Here is a 24,629-nt window from a genome sequence, read left to right as displayed (position 1 = left end):
TAGTGGCTCCCGACAGACAAATGAGCTATGTTCAGAGCTCAAAGGATCATGAGTAGGAATACAAGTTGGATTATAGATTGCATTATGGGTAGGATTATGGGTTGAATTATGAGATAGATTATGGGTTGTATTATTGGTAGGGTTATGTGTTGGACTAGTGGTTCAATCAAGGGTTGAATTAGGGGCAAAATTAAGGGTAGGATTAGGGGAAAGGTATACATGTGGAGTATCACTGAACTTGAGAACAGTAGTAGAATACAAATATGGGGTAGTGGGACAGGCATAGTCTATTAAAACAAAATAAAACACGTGAAAAAAACACAAGATAATTAAATATTTTGAGGTTCATGATAAAATAGTGAAATTAAAAGTGTTAAATAACCTGGGATATGTACTTTCTACACATATATACTTTTGTGTAGTGGTTTTGGATTCTGTAACTACCATAAAATTTGTAATCCTAGCATGGTGAATTTTGGAAAGTTTTAGCTTTCAAATAATATTTTATTTGCTATATATGTTTTAGAACTTATAAAAATTAATTGAAATCCTAGATATGTTGAGCATTTTAACAATCAGGACTAATTAGTCAATCTATTTAAGCTAGGTTTTTAGCCGCACTTGTGTAGAAATAATTAAATATTAAACAGAGAAAAATGTTTTGTTTTTAGAATATTTTATTCATGTTTAATATTATTTTCTGTATACATATAATCCTCTACATATATCACATGGGTTTGGGAGCAATTGGATCTTGGGCATCAACCCAAAATGTGTCCAGAGTTGACACGTCAGAACAAGACTGGAGCAAAAAGCTAAATGACAGCATTATAAAACTCTCTATTAACTGTGTTTTTGTGTGTGTGAGTATATGTGAGTGTATAAAGTCATGTATCCACATATATTTCTGTTATTGTCATTTCTATGTTAAAAAATTAGCCTCATATTGAATACATTATATTTGTCCATTTATAACAATAAATCAAATCTTAAAAAAAAATGCTTTACGTAATATTTAAACAGAAGTACATTTACATTTAAGATATGCTAATACAAATGGAGTTTTCTGTTTTTCATCAAACCAGTGAGTATGCAGAGTACATTGAATCATTTGGAGAGGTATAAAAAAATATATATATATTTTTTTTTTTTTTAATTGTTGCATTCTATAATTATATGTTTTCTGGAAAACCAATTCAACTTTACTATGCAATCATGTAATTTTCATATTTATTTAATTACTAATCATCTCTAAATAATGTGTCTACTTGTGCTCCCTCTTCCGGAGATTTTGGTGCCAAACCATTTGCAACATACTGAAATTGTAATGAGCGTCTAGGGAGTATTAATTAGCTGAAATTTACGAAGTACCATTTCGTCAATTTTATTGGCTCCCATTTTCAGTACTAGTGAGGCCTTCAATAAAGTCATTAGAAAATGGGTTCTTACTATAATTATGACTAGTGCTAACTGAATAATGTGTTGTTTTTATGTAGAGTCTAATACCAGCAAATGGATATCCCTCAAGTAATAAAATCTGCAAGAAAAGATTGAAGGATCCTCATACACCTTCTTATGTTTAACACAATAGAGAAGGGGAAGGGAAGATGAAGTACAATCTACATTGCAGGATTCAACAAAATATATGGAGACAACACATTTCAGTAATAAAATTACTAGATGAAGGGTAGCCTACTGTAAATTAAAATGAGATTATTTAAAAATTAAACTTTGCATTTTATCAGATCACATGGTTAACGATATGTTCATGAAATATGTACATGTCATGTTAATACCCACATACTTTGGTTTGAAGAAGTGAAGCTTTCACTTGAATGTATTAACATCATAAATTTCCCTATAGTCAGCATGAGCTCCAATGTCAAAAGCTTCGAAGTAGCAAGTATGGAAATGAACTAACCATTCTATAATTTGTACTTCTTTCACCTAAATAAATTCAAGTGTGTACTTTATGATTTAATCATTGCCAAACACAGTAGTACTCAATACTTACTGACCTTTAATTTACCATAGCAGGATTGATTTATATTAGCTTTTAAATGCTATCTATGGCATAAATGGGTTAAGTTGCATTGCATCAAAAGGAAAAGCACCATTAAATAGGTAACACAAACAAAAAAGACTGAAAATATAGCCAAATCAGCATTTTTTTCTAATTTACTTACTGGCGACTCCCAGTTTGGGTTAAGCAAAAACAAAATATGATGAAGTGAGGTTAACAACTAAACATCCAGTATGAACTTAACTTAAATTTCTGGTACTGAAAATACCCTGTGTAACACTGATGACCTAGAAAATGCAACTTTTGTGCTTTGTAGTTAATGGGTTGTTGTTTTTTTTTGACAAGTTATTATAAGCCTGTTATGAGTTTGGATAGGTTTAATTCCTGCTGTTACAGCCTTTATAAGAGCCAATAAATACTGCTTTGATTAATATTGATTTTTTCAAGATTCATCAATTCAACCCCATTTATTGAGGACATAAACCCTGAAAAAGCATTGAAAATAACAAAATACTGTTGAAAAATGCATTTTATGCATTTATCACTATGGTGCTAGCACCACTAGCAGTCAGAGGGCAAATAATTACAAGTCAACATGACCCCCACATTAATACAACAGAGGTTTTACATCTCTTGCATGTGTCTTCAGTTGTGGCCCATGGTTGCCTGCTGTAATAAAAGACTAGTGGCTGGGCAGCTATTATTGAACATTTGCCAGTAACAGCCCCAAATCCATTTCGGTTTCAATTTACAGAATAGGGGAGGACAGATTACGGTCTTGTACACTCACATTTATTTAAATTATAAAGAAAGGCAACATAGTGTCCCCGCTGTACCCTTAACAGTGGGACCTATAATGTTAAAATAGCAGGGGGATCTAGGGTCCCATCCTACTCATGGTCCTCAGGTGGTAGCTATAATTAAAAGAACAGGAAGTGCTTATTGTCCTCCTATTTCTCACCCATAGGAAGCAGGTGGGGGTTTTAATTACAACAATAAATGAGGGAATGTTTTGCCTCCCTCGCCCCTTCCCCCCAAGCCCACAACCATGGGAAGCATGTGGGGGCTCTAATTATAATAATACATTGGAAAGACCTAATATCCCTCAATTACCACCCTTGGATGGAGGTTGAGGGCTACAATGAAGTATAGAAGGGAAGTGGACATGTCATTTTTCTCCATCCAAAGCAATTATGTTCACCCATCTCCCATGCAAGTTTTGGGATAAGTAAAACTAGCCTTCCATACCAGTAAAACTAGCACTCCCATACCAGTTTTATTTTGAGTGAGAATGAACTATATAATGTTCCTCCTCTCAGTGAACATACTTAAAAATCTTTAAAAATATGTCAAATACTGTCTCTAACCAAATCAAATTATTATGTAGATTAACAACTATATCAGTATGTACATGGCAGCAGAAAAACAAAATGGCAGTCAATTCACATGGTTTGTCCAAAGTCAAATATTACAAAGTACATTTGTATTTAAAAGATGAGCCAATATGTCTAAAGCATTAGGACTGTACTAATAATCCTTAAATAATCCACAATTGCAATTAGAGATAAACACAACTGCCGTTACTATTTAGTTTGTTATGGCAGATGACCCATTTGCTTTGACTGTCTATTCTTTGTATACACAGTACAAAGAGATCATTTGTACAATTTGCAAAGTCATAAGAGTCATTTAACTTGTGACTAACTATAAAAATGTCTGGCATTAACATGCAACAGCAGCAAAAGACTTAGCTATCATCTATCATGTGAGAAAGAAATTAACTTAACTTTATCCATACAAAAATGTCATTGTGCATTTTAAAGGGTGTGATCATAGAGAGCTGACCTGTATCAGGATTTTCCAAGTTCTAATTTTTAGCAAATTCAAATGAAATCAAAACCCCCTTTACCCTCCCTACCCCATCCTACCCTAATCTTTCTTCCCCTTTCACGAATATTCATATAAATCATTTTTCTTTATGCCCCCCCAACAACAAAAAAGGTTCATTGTCGTATATAAACACATAATATTATATTGTTACAATTATATTACCATCACTGTTTAGATTCTTGTATACGCTATTTATGTTAACTGATATGTTTTGAGATATTCTTTGTCTTAACGATGTTGTATTGCATATATTGCTATAAAATATAAACATTTCCAATAAAAAAAATTGAAAACAAAAAATATGTCTTATGACCTTACATATATTTTCTTTCATGTTTTAGATATATTTAATTATTGCATGGGTTTTGAAGTCTTTTTCATGGTTTATGCTACCCTGCTTTATTATTTAACCATGAGAAATTGTGATTATGTGCTAATATTTTTTTTAATGTTTGGGTGACAAAGTACAGTTCAAAACACATTTGTGTGTCATTGCAAAGGCCCATGCATAAAATGAAAACACTAGCAAATATATGTATATTTGTTTATCAAATCAGGTTTGCGTTTGGAAACAAGAAGTACCACTCCGTTATTTGCATCATTTCTTGTCATGTAGACAAGTTTATTGTGGTGAACTATAGAATGTAAGCTCGATCGAGCAGGGTCCTCTTCAACCTATTGTTCCTGTAAGTTTATTTGTAATTGTCCTATTTATAGTTAAATCCCTTCTCATAATATTGTAAAGCGCTACGGAATCTGTTGGCGCTATATAAATTGCAATAATAATAATAATAATAATAATAACTTAGATCTCTTTCTATATTGATTTTTTTGTTGATTTTTGAAGTATACATTCTGTTTACTTTAACCTATCTACATGACAACTGTAAGTTGAACACCAGTTTTATCTATGAGTTATGTTAAAATAAAATGGCAAATATGAAATATTATATAATTTTTTCCTTCAAGGTCAATTCCTTTGTTTAACACCTTCACTAGCAATCAGCTTTTGTTTCAAAAATATAAGCATAGCATTTCTTTGAAACATACAAGCACATAGGTAGAACATAAATAAAACAAGTATAGATTGCCTATCAGAGACAAAAAAAAGTGAAAATTACAGATATTTACACAGCTTTAATTTTTAATGTTTTTGTCTGTGTGTTAAACAAATTATTAAGGATGAAACAACTCTGTGTGTTATCGCTTAACTTGCAGTGTTTCATATTAGGCCTCAAATATTTACGTAGAAGTTGAAAAATAAGTGTTACAAAATACATTATTAAAAATGGTCAAATAACCTGATAAGCCAAAATAATACTATTTTTACTATATACAGATTTACACGCTGCGATAGCAGTTTACAAATTAACCACGTTATGTACTGATTGACATTGATCTTTCCTTCCTACCTATTCTTGACCGCTAAAATAAACGAATGAAGTTTCCAATTCAAACCTGCGTACTCTATGCAATTGAAAGAACCCTTAAATAGATGTAAAGGGACACAGTGAACTGGCTGGAGGTATATTATTTTACTATCTAAAATTCTGTTAGTTAAACACATTAAAAGACATGCTTTAAGAGACACACAGATAAAATTTATATAGATTTGTAACTGAAATTCATATTCACGTTAGTACTCAACTTTTTATTCCCCTGTTTTAAAAGTTTGTATAAAACTTGATTAAGGGAAGAATTAAATACAAGTCGACATCATTTTATTTATTTTGAAAATTATTTTTAAATGTAATCTACATATATACAAACTGAAAGGAAATTATATTATTTAACCACATTTTTGTGATAAGATGAGAAACAGAACCTATAAATAAAGACAGTTATTTATTGATTGATTGATTTTTTTATTATGACTTTATTAGCATCTGACTTGTAATATTGATTTCATAAAAAAAAAAATACTGGTTTACCTTGCTCCTCTCTAGATAAAATTACTACATATGCAATGCAATGGTAATTTACTATTATTATCTTGCATTGTTTTTGTATATATTAAGGGAATAATCACTCAAATCCACTGTAGTTGTTATAGCGTTGTCATTCCCTGGGCATATGCCCCATTTATGTGTCTAATAATTTTAAATGGCTTACCGGAAGCTGAGGATCACCCAGGCGCCTGTGGCCCATCCCCTTTTTGTCAATATTGTTCTCCTACATTAACAATATCAATTCCTTACATACTGAGATGGCATTCATTGGCTGAGCACATCAGCAAATAAATGCCATGAAAATTTGAAAATATTTATGTTGCCAATGCACATACTGATATTATCAATGCACCACTTGCAATGTATTTGTAGATGAATATATCAATCAATCTTCTGAGAATAGCAAGCATGCATATTCTGCATCTATCTATCTATCTATCTATCTATCCTTAACCAAACATCAAAAACCATGTCACTTGTTTGGATACCGAGGCAGGTGTTAAATTATACTCATAAGTAATGACAAGTGAATGGATTATATGTCAAAGTAGTCAAACACCCTACGGTTCTTAAACGTGTATTTGTCAATATACAGGTTGTCTACCAATACTCTAAACATATGCTGTAATAATTTTGTTTATATTATGTGTTGTGATGATTCATGATTAACATACATTAGTTGTGAAAAGTACTTACTCAGATAGGGGGGCTTATAAGGCGCTCTGGTGCCAGAGAGCAGGCCATCCAGCTCTTTCCTTTCTTGCGTACTACCTCCTCCACTTCCATTGCCAACCCCTGTCAGCCCTTGTAATGCTTTCTCCTTGCCAAATGTAGAAAAGGATCTTTCCCCTCCTGACTGCACTTCAGGTGCTTCAAACACCTCAGTGTCCGGAACTGAGTCCATGCCAGGCACATGAAGGTTGCTGCGGTAGTCCGCTGCCTGCCGGCCATCAGCAGAGGGCACAAAAGATGGCATCCAGCAGCGATCTGAGTGACCCAGAGCCTTGCACTCTTCTGTGCAATTAGAGAATAGATCAGCACCTGCAAGGAGTAGAGGATGCAGTGAGGCTGGGGTGTGAGTAATAATGCAATGAAAAAGACACAAGAAAATAAAATGAGCTTACTGTGCTATTAATTTTTAGGGAATGCACTATTCATAGTAGCAGCGACCAATTAAATTTATATAAAAGGCATTTTTAGTGGTGTTATTTTTAAATAAACAATGGACAGCTACAATGTGAGTCTTATTGTACTGACACTCGGTGGTAATCAGTGCTTAGCAACATACTTGGGCATGGCTGATGACTTCTAGGTCCATATTAGTGTAGAGCAGGATCAATGATGTTCTAGAACTGGGATAGACTACCTTGTGTACTACATCCCCCATAATTCTTACACCCATAATGCTGGCAAAGTATCTTTGGAGGTGTAGACGAAAACATCTGGAGTGTCGAAGGTTGCCTACATCTGTTCTAGAACACTTGTGTACCCCAAGACACCTCAAAGTGTGCCATGATCACGTTTGATTCAGGGCAGCAATACACTGAATGCAGACCTTATAGTGTGCTTTTCCAAAAATGTCATCATTCTAATTATTCATATCACACAATGATGTAAAATTAACATGTCAAATTTGGCAAAAAGTATGTAAAGTAATGTATTCCTTGGGAAGTCATACAGACTGATGAATCATGTTTATCAGTGATAATGAACATGAACTCTAGTAAGGAAATATATTGCATTAAAAATTAGCTTTACATTATTGTCGGAATAGTTGTGCATGTTATAAGCATCTCAATGTATTCAGGAGAATGTCTGATATGATCAGTTTAGTAATCATTGTGTTATTATTTAGAGCATGCCATTGAGTGTTTTCTCACATTTTAGTTCATCTTATCTCAAATCTGTGGTGTTTACATGAAAATGTATTAACCTCTTTAGAACAGCTATGTCACGGTTGGAAATTCAACTTCAGATATTGTATTCTACAGCACACTTGGTGGGATCTAATGTAGCCTTTTCTGGGTGAACTTCTGATATGCAGTAATAAATCTGATAAATGCAGTGACTATCTAACCTAATGACAGTAGTCACACTGATTGTGGAAGACAACCAATCAAGTTAATCTTCAATGTTTCACTGATCACATTGTTGTCACGTCTACAAAAATGTGGGATGTACAGTAAATTTTTAAAGTATTCAGACCCCTTCATATTTTTACATTTTGTTTTGAACTTTTATGCTACAATTGTTCAAGTTTATTTTTTGCATATCAATCTAAATTGAATATCACATAATGACAAAGCAAAACATATATATATTTGAAAACTTTGCAATTTTATTAAAAAGCTGAAAAAAAATACCTTGACGTATATATTCAGGCACTTTGTTATGACACTTGAAATTCAGCTCAGATGCATCACAATATTCTAAATCATGTTTGAGATGCTTCTTCACTTTAATTGAAATCCACCACTCAACATCTATGCAATACCTTCCCGAAAGCGTAACACAGCAAAATACAGAGATATCCTTAAAGGGACACTATAGTCACCAGAACAACCACAGCTTAATGTAGTTGTTCTGGTGAGTATAATAGCTCCCTTCAGGCATTTTCATGTAAACACTGTCTATTCAGAGAAAAGGCAATGTTTACATTGCCCCAAGGGACACCTCCAAGTGGTCACTCCTCATATGGCAACTGGAGGTGCTTCCTGGCTCAGGGTTGCACAGTTGGCAGCCCTGCCCTTCAGCGTCCCCACTCTCTGCATGGAGACGCTGAATTTTCCTCATAGAGATGTATTGATTCAATGCATCTCTATGAGGAGGTACTGATTGACCAAAACGGGGATGGCCCCATCCCTTGCCAATTTTAGCCAATCCAATGCTTCCCCCAGGGGAAAGCATTGTATTGGCTAAAAATGGACAATTCTGATGATGTCACTGAGGGGGCAGAGCTAGCGCCGTCGGACCCGTGGAGAGCTGAAAATAAGTTGAGTTTTAACCCATTCTGAGGGGGCCACGGGGGAAGGGAGGACCCTGACCCTATAGTGATCCTTTAATGAAATCCTGGTCAGGAGCACTCTAGACCTCAGCCTGAGTGGAACTGCAGAGATAAATTAGAGAAACCCATAGCACAAAACTACAATTCTTCATCAGTTATATACAAATTAAATGGGGATTTTTATTTTCTATCTGCTGTGCTAATCAGCTATCAATGTGATACACATGTTATTCTGTATATGTCTGATGTGTCTGTATGTTCAGTGTTTCACTTTGAGTTTAACACTTTTGCTGCAGAGGTGTAACTCTATCTGCGGCTGCATTAATGATATTCTGCATTGCATGGAGTCACCAGCCTGGTACAAGAGTATATAGGCAGTGAGCATCATAAAACGTTAAAAATAAATCATTGTGAAAAATGAATCTAGTTATTCTTTTTAACCCCTTAAGGACCAAACCTCTGGAATAAAAGGGAATAATAACATGTCACACATGTCATGTGTCCTTAACCCCTTAAGGACCAAACTTCTGGAAAAAAGGGAATCATGACATGTTACACATGTCATGTGTCCTTAAGGGGTTAAGGGGTTACGTGGAAAAATATGAATCTAGTTTGTCTATAATCATATAACAGCAAAGAGGGAGCTAGACTACCTATTTTTTTCCCATGCACCATGTGCAGGTGGTAATGGTTTAAAAATAAAACTTGTGGCGATTCCTGGTACTATCACATCAGATAAAGCATTCCAGATCATTGGAAAAATGCATAGAGGAGATTTGCAGAGGAAAATTAGTATTTATTATTATTATTATTTTATTATTTATATAGCACCAGCAAATTCCATAGCTTTGTACAATGTAAATATGCTAGTGTTGTTATTATAGTTGTTAAAGGGTCATAGACCTCTAAACCACTACAGCTTGCTGAAGTGCTTTATGTGTGAAGAGCTTGTCCTATTTTTTTCAAGTTCTGATTTCAATAGAACTTTGTAATTTTTATTAATATAACGTGTTACACCCCCTGGCCATCAATCAAACATTTTTGAGTTAATTCCCTAAAAAGTAAACTGAAAATTAGAAGATTACAAGAGTTAGATAAAAAATAGCTGATTTAAAACTAATTATGTAATTTGTTTTTCACTGTATTATAAACCTGCTGGGCTACTCCCTAGATACAATATTCCTTTAATAATGATTTATTTTGGATTGCTTGTTAATTCCTTTGTAGATAATCTGAGCACTATTAGGTTTAGATACATTCAAAGAGGAACTGCCACTGCACATAATGTTAAATATACAGAGTTATTCAGTAAAGTGAGGATTGTCTGGAATTGAAAGTGAATTTGAAGTAAATGTTAAAGGAACACTATAGTCGCCTAAATTACTTTAGCTAAATAAAGCAGTTTTAGTGTATAGATCATTCCCCTGCAATTTCACTGCTCAATTCACTGTCATTTAGGAGTTAAATCACTTTGTTTCTGTTTATGCAGCCCTAGCCACACCTCCCCTGGCTATGATTGACAGAGCCTGCATGAAAAAAAAAAAAAAAACTGGTTTCACTTTCAAACAGATGTAATTTACCTTAAATAATTGTATCTCAATCTCTAAATTGAACTTTAATCACATACAGGAGGCTCTTGCAGGGTCTAGCAAGCTATTAACATAGCAGGGGATAAGAAAATCTTAATAAAACAGAACTTAATAAAGAAAGCCTAAATAGGGCTCTCTATACAGGAATTGTTTATGGAAGGCTGTGCAAGTCACATGCAGGGAGGTGTGACTAGGGTTCATAAACAAAGGGATTTAACTCCTAAATGGCAGAGGATTGAGCAGTGAGGCTGCAGGGGCATGTTCTATACACCAAAACTGCTTCATTAAGCTAAAGTTGTTCAGGTGACTATAGTGTCCCTTTAAATTTAAGGTCAAACTAGTTGAAGTGGAAAAGTGGAAAAAATCTTCAAACCTGTAATGCTATTAGGTCAGTAATTTTGACCTTAAATTTTACATTTACTTTAAATTCACTTTGAACTTATGACCATTCTCACTTTTAGAGAATAACCCTGATAATGCTACCTATATTTAACAACCATATAATAGGGAGATGTGCAAAATAAAATTAAATGTCACAATCATTACTTTCTCAAACTGTCTCCATATTGTCTCCCTGTCAATCATTGCTTTAAACTCTGTCCTTGGTAACATAGAGAAATCATACATAGAGGAGGAGATTTGCAACAATGTTTCTGTTTCCCATCTTCATTACTAATGTTTGTCCTGGTTTTGCCTTTTCTGGACTCAATCATTATGTAATTTGCTGAACCTTTGATATAAATTTAAAATAAACCAGCTAATTTCATGAAAAAAGGTTAACACAAGTTATAGGTGATTTTCAATGTTTTAGTCAATGTATTAAATCCCAGTGACATTTCTCCTTTAAAAATTGTGCATAATATATGAGCACAGTTAAATTATTAAATATGATTATTGTGTAAAATTGATTACTTCTCTGTTCAATCAAAGATGTTCATTAGACGGCCTGTTATTTTTTTTTTTCATAATGTGTTTAGGAAACAGCTTAACTATAATCAGTGCAATCACTGGTACCACTAAAAATATCAGTTGAAAAGAAATACGTAATTGGCAAATATATGTCTTGTGCTTTTGTAAAATTCTTCTGTCACTGGTTCTACAAAAGGGTAAGGTAAAATACTGGTAGTGATATAATTGACAAATTCCTAGCTCACTCCCTGCTCAAACTTGTCCTTACTAGCTCCAGGAAGAATTCCTATTTGTCCTTTAACATAATTAAGATTTCAAAGGACACAAAACATTTTATTTATGGATTACCCTTAATCTGGACATTTCCAAATGATTTTTAATCGGAGAAATACCATATAGTTTTTAAAATTAAATAAGACTGCATTATATGTATGCGAGTAGAAAAGAGTTAAATCTGAATCACAGTGTATTTATCATTCACTAAATTGTGTATTATATAAAATGCAAAATATAGGCAATAGTAGCTTGATTTGAAATTATAAATGAAAAGAGAATAGATAAGTATTCTTCATTTGTACTCTGTTTTGTCAGTAGCCCCAAACATTTGCCATTTGAAAGGACTTCAATCACATTTTTGGTGAGAGAGGCACATGGTAGATGATTGATTTAGACAAAGACACACACTGTGGGGTTGTTTATAAGATCAGATTGTGCCTTAATGCTTCTGTACACAAAACCATATGTATGGTAATGTGCTTCCATACTAACTGTGTACATAGAGATTTACATAAATATTATACAAAACTTGCTACAATGGCAAAGCACCAAATGTAATAAACACAGGAGGAGACATATCCTTAGAGAGTCTTCTTTAAAATAGGCATTTTGTTAAAATCATAAACTATGATCAAGAAGCCTGTGTTTATTTAACAGAAATGGTCCTTTGGAGAATAGTGAATAATTGGCAGGGGGTTGTTTTTAGTCTAAACCTAGAAAAATAAGAAAACTAAAGTTGTTGTTTTTTTTCCATTTTAACAATTTTAGTCTTAAATCTGCAATTCCCTACAATTTCCAGTTTAGTAACTAATGATCAAAAAGTCTTACTGACTTCAGAAAGGAATTTGAATTATCCCAGCATTTCCAAACATTAAATGTCATTAAAGTCAACTGCTACCTCAAACATATTCATTCATCAAGCATTAAAAGGAAATATGTTATTTTTTAGTTTAAGTATATGTAAAAAACAAAAGAAAGAGGAAAAAAATCTCCAGTGACAGTGTTTGAAAGCTGGTCTCTGTGGTTTTCCCTGCTTCACTCCCTGCAGGGAAGCAAGGAAGACCATAGAGATTAGAGACTGTCTTTTCAAACACTGTAGTCCAAAAGTGCATGTATATGGCTATAGTATTCTGCCATATACAAGAGGAAGGGATATGTTTTTTTAAGTAATTTTAACATATACTTCATTTAAAAATAAATACTGGATGAAAGAATGATCATATAAAAAAATATTTTGAGGTGATAATTGTCCTTTAGCCAATTAAACACCCATTCTTGATAAACCATAAACCTCAGTATACTATTACAGTGCAATGGGAGTTTCCTCTAGATTGCCACCATATCATTAATGTTCCTATTGTCCATGTTTAAAGGAACCTATGAGTCTTATAATGAGTGACTGCACTTTGGTTAACATTTTTTATATAACTTAAACATCAGAGGACATTTTGTTTTATCCTTGTATCTCTTTTCTATGCTGATTTTCTGAACCAACCAAATATTTTATATGTGCTTAACATTCATCCAGAGCACAGTATTATAATTAGATTCATAATGTTAACTGTTCTGAATGCCATAAATGCACTTTGTAAAAATAAAAAGCAGAATCATCAACAAGTGGTAAAGGGCAGCAAATGGAAGGGCTTTTATTACAGATTAATCTCACTTTGTAATGACTTTTATTTTAAATTAAGCAATGTACCACATAGTAACTCTGCCTTGAATTCTAACCTTCCATTGATAATAAGTATGCAGAAGGATGGAAATAAATTACTGATCAGTGAGCTGTTGAAGAATGTAGACGTGAACTGCAGCTGGGATTAAAGAGTCGGAAGGGGAAGGGGGAGGCTGCAAGAAACATAAAGAGTTTTATACAGAAACCGACAAGTTCAATCTTTCATACTCCGCCGTGCAAATAAAAATAATGAGAAGAGAAGGTATTAAATAATTGGAGGGGGGGGGGAGGGGGGGAGGGTTGTCAAAACCTTTTTATCCTGCCTGATGTTTGACTATGCTGTATTATTTAGAGTGCAGTGTAAATTCAAAATTGTTTCAACAAAAATAGGATAATTGATTATAAGGAGCAGGTGAGCGTTATATAATAATAATAATAATAATAATAATAATAATAATATAGCAGCATCTATCTATCTATCTCTCTTTCTCTCTCTTTCTCTCGTTCTATCTATCTCTCTCTTTATCTCCCTTTCTATCTAGCTATCTGATCTATCTATATATCATCTTTTTGTCTATCTCTCACACTCCCTCTAATCTATCTATATATCCATCCATCTATCCAAATATTAACTACACGTCCCTTATGATTGCCAGCTGCCACATTTTTCTTTTTCATTTGACTCTAGTAGCAATAGGTCTTTAAAATAAATGACAGATTTTAAATCAACTGCTTCTGAATAGCACTGGATAGAAGTGTCGACATCTATTCATGGAACATTGTTCCCTCTCACTGGGAGAAGGGCAAAGGGGATGATTATGCATGTAAGACGATGGTGGGAAAATAGGTTCCTTTGAGGGCAGAGAGTGGGGAGTCTTTACCATATATCGGGTCATTATCGTCCAGGCTGTGAGAGCAGTCAGTTATTTATATCCACTGGTTCACACCAGTAACATGGAATGAAACGGTTTGCTTTGCTGATGGTTCTGCTTGATATGCGCTGGAAAACCTCAGCAGTGTCTTTGAGGTACCCGATCAGCATGGGTACATGTGGTGGGTTCTACTTCGTGATCAAATTAAGATAATTGTGCCTGGGTACAATGACACCCATGCAGCCATCTAGCCTCCAATTTGTGTTCCTTCCCATACAAATCACCCATAGTGTTTCAATAAACCACACCAACCACATCCACAAACTGTATATATTATTTTTTTTGTTAATATTGTTAGAATGCAGAGTAATGATTCTTTTAACTAACAGCTGAAATGACATTTCACCAAACTCATTAGGCAGCAGATCAACAATTAACAATTTGTTATGAGGTCACTGGCCTGTGTTTGGTTTAAATTGCATTCCAAATTCATGAGGACTCCACGGTTGCATCCTAAATTAAATAATCATGCGGAGATTGCAAAGTGATTTAACAAATGGATTTCATAAATCATTTTTCCAAACTGCCTTTATCTAAATGTATTTACACGTTTTTTTTTTTTTTTTTTGCTATGAAGATAAACAAACTAATTTAATGGCGATTTAGAAAACCTGTTTGCTTATCTCATTGATAAATGCATTCCAGGCTTCCATTTGTTGTTCCCATTAAAATCAAAAGAGTGCTAACCTGTCATCTGGTAATGGATGAGTTAAATAATGGAACCCATATTTTGCTTCTGTGCAATTACAGGTATGTCTGGACGATATAAAACACTTATGTGGCTTGATCAGTGGCTAATGACTTCATAAAACGTGTTTTTTTTTTTTTTATCCTGAATTCCCCAGTCAATCATTTCATTATATTTATGCATTATTTTATTTCAGAAACAGCACTGTCTGTAGTTTAAACCCTAAACGACAGCTACAGGACTTTTCCAATATCTCAAAATCCAACATCCATGAAGACTGTAAGACTTGGAGCATATCTGATGTAAAATCACCTAGCACGGTGCTCAATAACCCTCTACAATGTTGAACACATTAATTCACAGCTCTAACCCACTGGCCAGAGAAATTGAGAGACTACAGGTAGAGTTAAGTTATAAATTAATGTCCACTTTCTAAATCGACCGTAGAATAGCAAAGAAGAGCAAATTATGCGAGATCCATGATAAAGCACAGGATATTTACACATCACAGGTGTAGTTATAAATGCCAAACAAAAATTACTGTTTTTATTTTTTTTTTTTAAACCTAATAAATTAGGTCTAAACCTAAAAAATTAGGTAAAAACATGAAAAAGGTATTTATTTGGAGACTGTTGTAATTTATTTAATGTGGAGTTATCAATCGGTTTAGTTATCGATCTACCAGAATCCTTTATAATATAATCCCAAAATATTGACTTTCTAATGGTCTCTTACTGAAATAACCTATGAATTGTGTAGAATTGGAAATAGAATTGAATGGGGAAAGCATATCTTAAACCCATCAAATTGTGGTAAACAGAAACCCGAATTTGCTATATTTAGGGCTAGATGATTGAAATGGAAATTTGCCAAACTTAGAGTATAACAATTTTTTTTTTTTTTTACTGCAAATCATTGCTGAGCCCTAGAAATCCTGGGGCAACGTTCCAGAATTAGAGCAATTTGCAGGAACATTCCAATGGTTTTACATCGTCATTGCTCCACTTTTAGAGATTTGCGAACTGAATCCCTTACAGAATATAAACAAGCAGCATGTGTTCAATGATATTGCTCATATGATGTTCTATACATCCCAAATGTACATCTGTCATCTAGTACTAATAAACAGCAATTATTGTTCTCAGCTGACACATAACGTTTTTGAAGATCATAAGACTGAAGTTCAAAAGCTGACGATACAGGGCTTCTAGTCAATGATTTTACACGCAGAATGCAAGTCTGTCTAATGACAGACACAAGGTTACAAAATGCTTATTTACACAAACCAGCAAATGGCTATCTGTTGATAGAATCTTTGATTTTTTTTCCATTTGAACACGTGTTCTTGTTTTGACAAAATGTCCATTTGCCTGTAAAGGTTACAACAACATGTGGCCTCCGAGTGATGTGTGGAATGAACACATTCCCAAATGTAATCTGTTATGATTCAATTATCTACAATAAGCAGGTAAAGCCATTGGAAAAACAAAAGTAGGAACGCCCCAATCTGGTACACATAAGGTTTATGTAACTCATTTCCTTCATAGGATCTGCTTTTTATATGAGAAAAAAAAAATCAAAACAGACTGAAAAAAGTATTTATTGGCAACACCTTATTCCACCCAGGGGGACTTTTAATATTCAATACGATTCAGACAGATCCCTTGTTTACATGAGAGATCTGAAAATGCTCTTGGGAGGTGGGGGTGGGGTGTCATTATAAAATTATTGCGTTTTGTCCGTTTTTTCATTTTTGTCTGGTGTTCATAGGTAGCATGACTAAATTATGATATAAAATATTACATAGTCTTACAAATACATAAATATATCTTTTTTACATTTAATATTTTTACATTTAATATAAAGCAGTCAACTAAACATTTCAACAGACTATCCAACTAAATCAGTTAATCTGTTTAAATCCTAATATTACACTCCAAATTGAAGTTATTCTGTACTCTTCCTGCAATTGCAGCTGGACTTAATATTATCAGACATCTCCCCCATTAAAGCAATCATACTATTTGTGCATTGTCTTACAAAATAGCAGCTGTTAATTAAGTATTCCATGCTCCCTAATTACAAACTATTATGCCCATAAACTAACCTTATTTAAAATCTCGCTGGGGTAGCAGCTTTGAAAACCCTGAAATGTGGCTAATGTCTGCTGCTAACCCCTTCAAACGCTTACATTATTAAAGCGCTTTATAATAAAATAGGTCGAGACAGATCCCTTTAAGTCAAGACAACAATAAATCAGAGCCCCACGTATAGGGTGAGATAAAGGATTCTCTGTGCTGAATGTAAACTTCTGGCCATTCTTAGCTAGTGTGCTGGTTCCCAGACACTAAATAGACGCTCTGTTCACTTTAGCATGAAGTCCCACAAGAAGCAGCAACCTCCAGGGATCTTGGCTCTTCTAAACTCTCATTAGGGCTGCATATTAATGACTTGTAAAAATAGAAAGGGGGCCTTGACTATAGCTTTCCCTATTCAGAGGATTTCCCATCATTGGATCATACAATGCAAGCAAACTGCAGACAAGCCAAAGGCCAAGAGAGAGCCTTTCCTATCTACAGCAACGTCTGCTCCTGCAAATCCTAGCGTGGTGTCTGAGTGATCATGCTAATATCATTGCACTCTGTGTAATGGATTGGCGAGCAAGAGGGACAGCTGGTGAGCTCAGATCAGTCGTCACTGACCTCAAGTTAAAAAAAAAATGTATTCAAAACCATGGGAGCGAGACTTGAGAGTGAGGAACACAGACACTTGTGCATAGCCATCCACTAACAATGGACTCAGGGGTCACCTGTGCCCCAGATAGCTTCAGACTGGCTGTCATTTCTCAGGATGCAACACGAGCCCTTATCACTTGTTACTGCCAGTGTAGATCAATGATTTGCTATTTATGGATGTTTGTGTATTATACTACGCTGTAGAATATGTTGGTGCTTTACAAAATGGACTTAGACAATTGATCAATTCAACAATTATTTGTTTTGGTGGACACACATTCACATTATTATGTCTGTCTTGCTGGTCTCTGTGTCACATTCTATCTATCTATCTATCTCACTTATATCACATATTTTTGTTTGACTTTTTTTTATTTGACTTTTTTTTATTTGACTTTTTTTAATGACATGAACGTTTATTGGCATGTTTTGCCATTGCTATACAGACAAGTTGTTTCACATTTAATAATCCAAAGCCATGACAAGGGGTATATTTGAACATTATTGGGTTAAACTTTCATTTACATTTTTTCTTCATCAGACTTACCAGAGGATTGACCTCGATTAGTGGCGTCATGATCACTGTCTCCTTGCTCGCTGTCTCCATGCCCACTATCCTTAGAGCTTACTATGTCTGCTTCCTGGAATGCAGAACTGAAAACACAAACAGCAGAGCAATGTGAAGAAGGACCATAGCAAATGTTCTTCTGCCATCCTATGGACAGAGAGGGACCTGCACTACATAGCTGCACATATACAGTATGACATGAATAAAAGTCATTTCTATCTCACTACATCAATGCAATATAAAACATGCAAGGGAGGGTGCTTTACATACTGTATCAAGGCTTAATACCTGGTCTTAAGAAGCATCTACCATTTATAGTAATTTGCATGAGACTTAGTCTGCATTGCTAGATGGCCCATATACATAATTTATAAGCATTTAATCCACAACATTAGCACAAACAGCAAAGTTTTACAGTGATTAATATTTTATTCACTTAGCTGTTGACGATTGGCTTTAACCTGCACGCTCCCAGCATGTAGAACAGTGTCAGCTGAGGTATGCAACATTAAAAATCCATATTTGTACACAGCAGAATATCACATTCTTCAAATCTACAACAGTGTACACGGAAAATGAATGAAGATATGGATACGCCCAAGTATGGTCCATACCTGTTTACCCGTCGTGGTCTGTCAACTAGATAACTGAGTTCTGTGCGTTGATGTTTATTCTAGAAAATAAATGAGACACGGTTGAACTCTAAATGTCAACTTCAAGCAAAACCAAACAGCTCGAAGCTACAAAGCTGTTTGATGAAAATGGAATACATTGATGTCATGTACACTAGCAGAATTTCAAGAGTAAAACGTATAACGTACACATAGAGAAATATGTATTGCCTGATACATTCTTAAACCATCGAAAATAAATAAACAAATGAAAATAACACCCATCAGTCAGGTATGATGACATAATATGAACCTGTGATGGTTGACGGACACATAACATCCAAGCTCAGAAAATGGGTGGGGTTTACAGCAGATCAGACATACTGTACAAGTCTCTATGTTACAATATCAGTTATTCCAGCAGATGACAGGTTACAGTATCAAAAAAAAAAAAAAAAGTATTCACACATCGTTAATTGTAGCTAAAAAGATCTGCACTTAATCACCCTGTAGCAGAACATTTAACCACTAGGAAACAGTGGAAGGATGACTTTGTATTTAACTACAGTACTAATAAACACATTAAATGACTACGTTTTATCTACAAAGGATGCAATTTAGATGCAGTAGCTATTAGTTAAACAGCTATGGCTTATGCTACAAATACAACCTATCACAGTCATTTCAACTAAACACAGCCAAATGAATTGTGAATGTTCATTGTCAAGAAATATTTAGGACTCCCATAAATATTTCCCAGAATATTCAATAAACCAAGCAGTATAGTGATCTTTAAGTAATTATCAAATAAAAACGATGATTGGATGACTAGATATATGCGAATTAGTCAGTGCCAGCATAGCTTAATTTATATTCAAGTGACGTGAGCTCCAGGCTGCAACAGTTTTCTATGGGAATTGTAATAGCCACAGTTTCTAAAACATGACCTATGTTAATCATATATAGTTCGGTCATTTTTTAGTGCATACATTTTTGTTTATATATTGTATTGGAGCTATGCTTCAACTAATGTTTTTTATGACATAGGTCCCCATGGAATTTATATATTATAGGGCTAATTATGAATCAATGTATTGGTTTCATCTGAAATTCACCAGGGGTTAAAGGGCCTCAGTTTTTATGGGTTTTAAAAAAAATAAATCATAATACTAAAACATAAGTAGAAAAAATAACAATAAAAACATACACGACAACAGCACAAGGAGATGCACGGGATTTTAGATGGGTAAATAACCATGGAAAGGGGATTTGCAGATAACAAGGGATTAGAAACATCTGGTTACAAGAAAAAAAAAAAGTTAACATATTACAAAAAGCTTAGCTGGGAATGAATGAGTGCAGCAGCTATGTACGTGACACCAATAAATAAGTGGCAGTGGCCAGACGTGGTGTGACTTACCTCACTGGATAGAATGCTGCCATTAGAGATGATATCTGGCTGCTGGTCAGCATACCCTGTAACTATAGCCCCGCACGGATTGTGCTCGGTGTCCGTGCTCCTGGATGGGCTGCAAGGCTTGAGGAACATCAGATCTGTTTTGGCAGACTCTGGGGTCAGGCAGACCTGATAGCAGTAATTCTGGTTATGATGGTGAGAGCCGAAGCTCCCTGACTCCTCCACTGGCACTTGGGTAGCGTTGGGCACATTGGAACTTTGCACTAGCATGATGTCTGATTTACTGAGCTTCTTCTTCCGTGCCCGGGCTTGCCTGCTACAGCAGGAGCAACAGCACATACAGCAGTCACTGGCCAGGCAGCTGTAGATGTTCAGCTTCTTCTCCTTCTGACACCTGATGGCCAGCACTATCATGGCCAGCAGAAAGATAAAAGACAACGAGCCCAGGGCTATGATAAGGATAAGGGTGAGGTCCAAGGCTGTGTCATTGGAGCGGCTGGGCCGCTGGTCTCCCCCCCGCCTCTCCACTGAGCTGTCTACTATCTGGACCTGGATAAGGGCGGTGGAGGAGAGAGGTGGCTGTCCATGGTCCCTAACCTCCACCACTAACTCAAACGGTTTGTGGGGGTCCCTCTTAGTAGTTACCTTTCGGGCTGTCCTTAGCTCCCCACTCCTCCAGTCCATACGGAATAAACTCATGTCATTGCCTCGCAAAATACTGTAGGTTAACCTAGCATTTTCACCTTCATCTGAGTCCGTGGCGACCACCTTGGTAAACAGGTAGCCTGGTTCTGCAGACCTGGGCAGGAGCTCCTTGGCAGTCCCATTGCTACATTGGGGAGAAACTATAGAGGGTGCGTTGTCATTCTGGTCCAATATGATGATGTTAACGGTGGCATTGCTGGACAGAGGAGGAGAGCCACCATCCCTGGCCTCCACCACAAAGCTGAAGACCTTGAGCAGCTCATAGTCAAAGCTACGCAGGGCATAGAGGTATCCATTCTCCGAGTTGATGGACACATAGGTATCAAGCGGCATTCCCTGGATGTCACATTTCAGAATGTGGTAGGAGATCTCAGCGTTCTTGTCCTCGTCCTTGTCTGTGGCAGTCACTGCCGAGATATAAGCCCCAGGTACATTGTTCTCATTCACACGCACATTATACATTGCCTCGGTGAAACGGGGTGCGTTATCGTTCACATCGGCTACCTGCACCTGGATAGATTTGGTGGAGCTAAGGGGCGGGGTGCCTCTGTCCCTGGCGAGCACTTTCACCGTGTAGGAAGCCACCAGTTCCCGGTCCAGAGTTCCATCAGTTACGATAGTGTAGTAATTCTTGTAGGAGAGTTTGAGACGGAATGGAACGTCACCGAGTATCTCGCAGTGGATCTGACCGTTCTCCTCCGAATCCCTGTCTGTCACGCTGAAAAGAGCCACTACTGTGCCCGGGGGGGCGCCCTCACTCACTGCATCCTTCACCGTACTGAAGGTGATCTCCGGCGGGTTGTCGTTCAGGTCCAGCACCTTCACCAAGACTTTGCAGTGAGCGGGCACGGCATTTGGCCCCATGTCTTTGGCTTGGACATACACCTGGTACATGCTGCTCTCCTCGTAGTCCAGCTCTCCGGTGATCTCCATGCGACCCGTCCTAGGATCTATGCCGAAGATCTCCCGGACTCGCGGAGAGTTGTGACTGCTGAACGAATACACCACCTCCCCGTTTTGACCTTCATCTCGGTCGGTGGCATTGAGCTGGATGACCAGGGTGCCCGCTGGCGAGTTCTCCGGCAGGGACACGGTGTAGACCGATTGATCAAAGACAGGCACATTATCGTTGGAGTCCAACACTTTGATGGAGAGGAGAGCAGTGCCGGTCGTCTTAGGGACACCCCCATCTACAGCAGTCAGCACATACCTGTGGGTTGCTTGCTGCTCCCTGTCCAGCGGCTTCTCCAGCACCAGCTCGGCTACTTTGTTGCCATCTCCCTGGGTCTGTACGTCCAAGGTGAAATAGTTGTTGGTTGTTATCTCATAGGTTTGCAGGGAGTTATTGCCCACGTCAGGGTCGTAGGCGCTCTCTAGCGGGAAGCGGGTACCCGGGGTTGCGCTCTCAGAGATCTCCACATGGATCTCAGGCTCTGGGAAGGCAGGAGTGTTGTCATTAATGTCCAAGACTTCGATTTCCACTCGGAAGAACTCTAAAGGGTTCTCCAAGAAGACTTCCAGGTGGAGCAGGCAGGATGGGTTCTGCTTGCAGATAAGCTCTCTGTCGATCTTTTCGTTGACATACAGCACCCCATTCTCCAGGTTCAGCTCCAGGTAAGGGCTCCTGGAGTTGGGTGCAGTTTGAAACCTGCGACTGGAGAGTTTTGTAATGTCCATGCCCAAATCCTCAGCGATATTTCCCACAAAAGTGCCATGGTCCCTCTCCTCTTGCACCTTGTAGCTTAGCTGGGAAAGCAGCCCATCCACAATGCACGCCAGTAAAAATAACACAATCATCTCCAAAAAAAAAAATGTTGATGAAAATAGAAAAACGAAATAAATAACTGAAAAAAAGTAAAAAAAATAAAAATAGATTAAAAAAAATAATCAAACCAAAGTGCACTTGTTTTATTCCTTCCACATAGTGCTCTCCATCACTGACTCACACTACAGCAGATGAAGTCAGGCATCCCCTCATCAGGATTCTTTGCAGTCACCATGAGATTCAATACAATCCCCTTTTTATTCCGCTTGTCCTTTACAAACGATAAATCCCAAGTAAATAGTCCTGTATTATTGTTTTAAGATTGTCAATTCCCCTTCCAAATCACTCAGGGGTCCACATCCTCTGCACATGGTATCTCTGATACAGACGCACAGTTTTAAATTATTGATAAACATCTAGACTAACATTAAGATGCACCCTGTCTTGCAAAGGAAAGATAAAAAAAGGTGTTTTAAAAAAAAACAAAATATGAAAAGCTCCTTTTTCCTTTTGACTTATTTTATCTTTCACTTTATTCCCTGTTGCCTCCAACCTTCACAGAACTCCATAATGATTGTCCTCTGTATTATGACTTTTATTTTTGCACATTGATGTTCTATGTGTTTGGCTTTTCCCTGCTTCAGCGCTTGTGATCTCTGCTGGCAGTGTCTGAGCTCTCAGCTCCCAGCTGATCTGTTTTTGCGCAGCGCCCTCCTTCTGCCAACCAATAGGAAGGTCAGCATTACCATTGAGGCGGGATTTCCCCGGCACGTCACTCATTAGCAAAGCAGCGTCACCTGGAGGTGGGCTAGTGATAGAACGTTCGCCTTCCCTGTCTGTAATCCACTGGCCGTGGCTTTGCCTCCAGGGGTTGACATCAGCAGCCTCTGAAGGAATAATAATAATAATAAAAAGAGTGTCTGTGGGACTGGAGCTCAGATGTTAAATAATAGGAGGGAAGTCCCTCCCTCTGGAAGCACAGATCCTCGCCGCCTTTCGTTCTCACAGGGAAAGTTCCTAGCAGCAGATACTAAATGGGATGGGGGGTGGGGGATAGACCTTTAGAAAAGACTCAATGGAATTAAAGTACCTGAATGGGGTCAGAAGGAGTCTTGTGATGGAGTGTCATAGGAAAAGCAAGGGATGCCGACCTGAGAAGCACCTGGGTACTACCAGGAGGTGGCATGTTGTGACAGGAGTAGGTGGACTTGTAGACTTAGATCCCTTCCTGGAATTTTACACCAGCTTCAGATTTAACTATTGGAGAGCTACATGGGTCATCAACAGATGTCTGTCTTTCCATTCTCTCTCTCTCTCTCTCTCTCTCTCTCTCTCTCTCTCTCTCTCTCTCTCTCTCTCTCTCTCTCTCTCTCTCTCTCTCTCTCTCATTAAATCAGGAGTTTTGTAAGCAGACGCTACGGCCGCTGCCTTCCTCACACCTATCTATCATCGTATCGCTTGTCCTTCTGCACTCCCGCTAGTGATGAGCTGCCGGGCGGTGACTCATGAGTGCTGCTTGCCAGTATATCAGTAAAATCACGGAAAGCAAATGGATGTGTTTGAAGTCAAACCATCCAGTGGGCGTTGTTTTCCATCACAAAGTCTGTCCTCTGTTGAATAGTAATGCGATCAAGTGTTAATATTGCAATGCGTATGCTAAAGATTCTGGAAAATAATAATAAAAAAAAAAGAAGAAAAAGCTATGCCAGGATTTAAAACACCAGTAGCTTCGTGGGAAAGAATTCATTGAGTTAACCCTTACAATTCCGCCTTGCAAGCTTGAGCTTCACATTTCCATGTACCTCAGTGAGGTGGCAGTAAGACCCTTTCAGTGCCATTTTACTAATTTGGCTCTGCTTTTGGATGACACAAAACACAAATGATCACATTTTT

At 36.8% G+C, this 24,629-nt stretch overlaps 1 protein-coding gene across 1 annotated transcript in view; it reads right to left on the bottom strand.

The window, feature by feature from the left end:
• Positions 1-23,390, bottom strand: part of PCDH10 (protocadherin 10) — a 58,728-nt gene extending 35,338 nt beyond the window's left edge. Inside the window, exons 1-4 of the mRNA XM_063458435.1 lie at positions 20,270-23,390; positions 18,853-18,911; positions 18,218-18,324; positions 6,559-6,903 (exon numbers count right to left, since the gene is read on the bottom strand). Coding sequence (XP_063314505.1) covers positions 6,559-6,903; positions 18,218-18,324; positions 18,853-18,911; positions 20,270-22,768 — 3,010 coding nt within the window. The 5' untranslated portion in view covers positions 22,769-23,390. The remainder of the gene's footprint in view (positions 1-6,558; positions 6,904-18,217; positions 18,325-18,852; positions 18,912-20,269) is intronic.
• Between the last annotated feature and the right edge of the window lie 1,239 nt (positions 23,391-24,629).

This window comes from Pelobates fuscus, chromosome 6, assembly GCF_036172605.1.
Source record: "Pelobates fuscus isolate aPelFus1 chromosome 6, aPelFus1.pri, whole genome shotgun sequence".
Classification (NCBI taxonomy): Eukaryota; Metazoa; Chordata; class Amphibia; order Anura; family Pelobatidae; genus Pelobates; species Pelobates fuscus.
The sequence above is the reverse complement of the archived record's forward strand: the minus strand, read 5'-3'. Positions and strand labels throughout refer to the sequence as shown.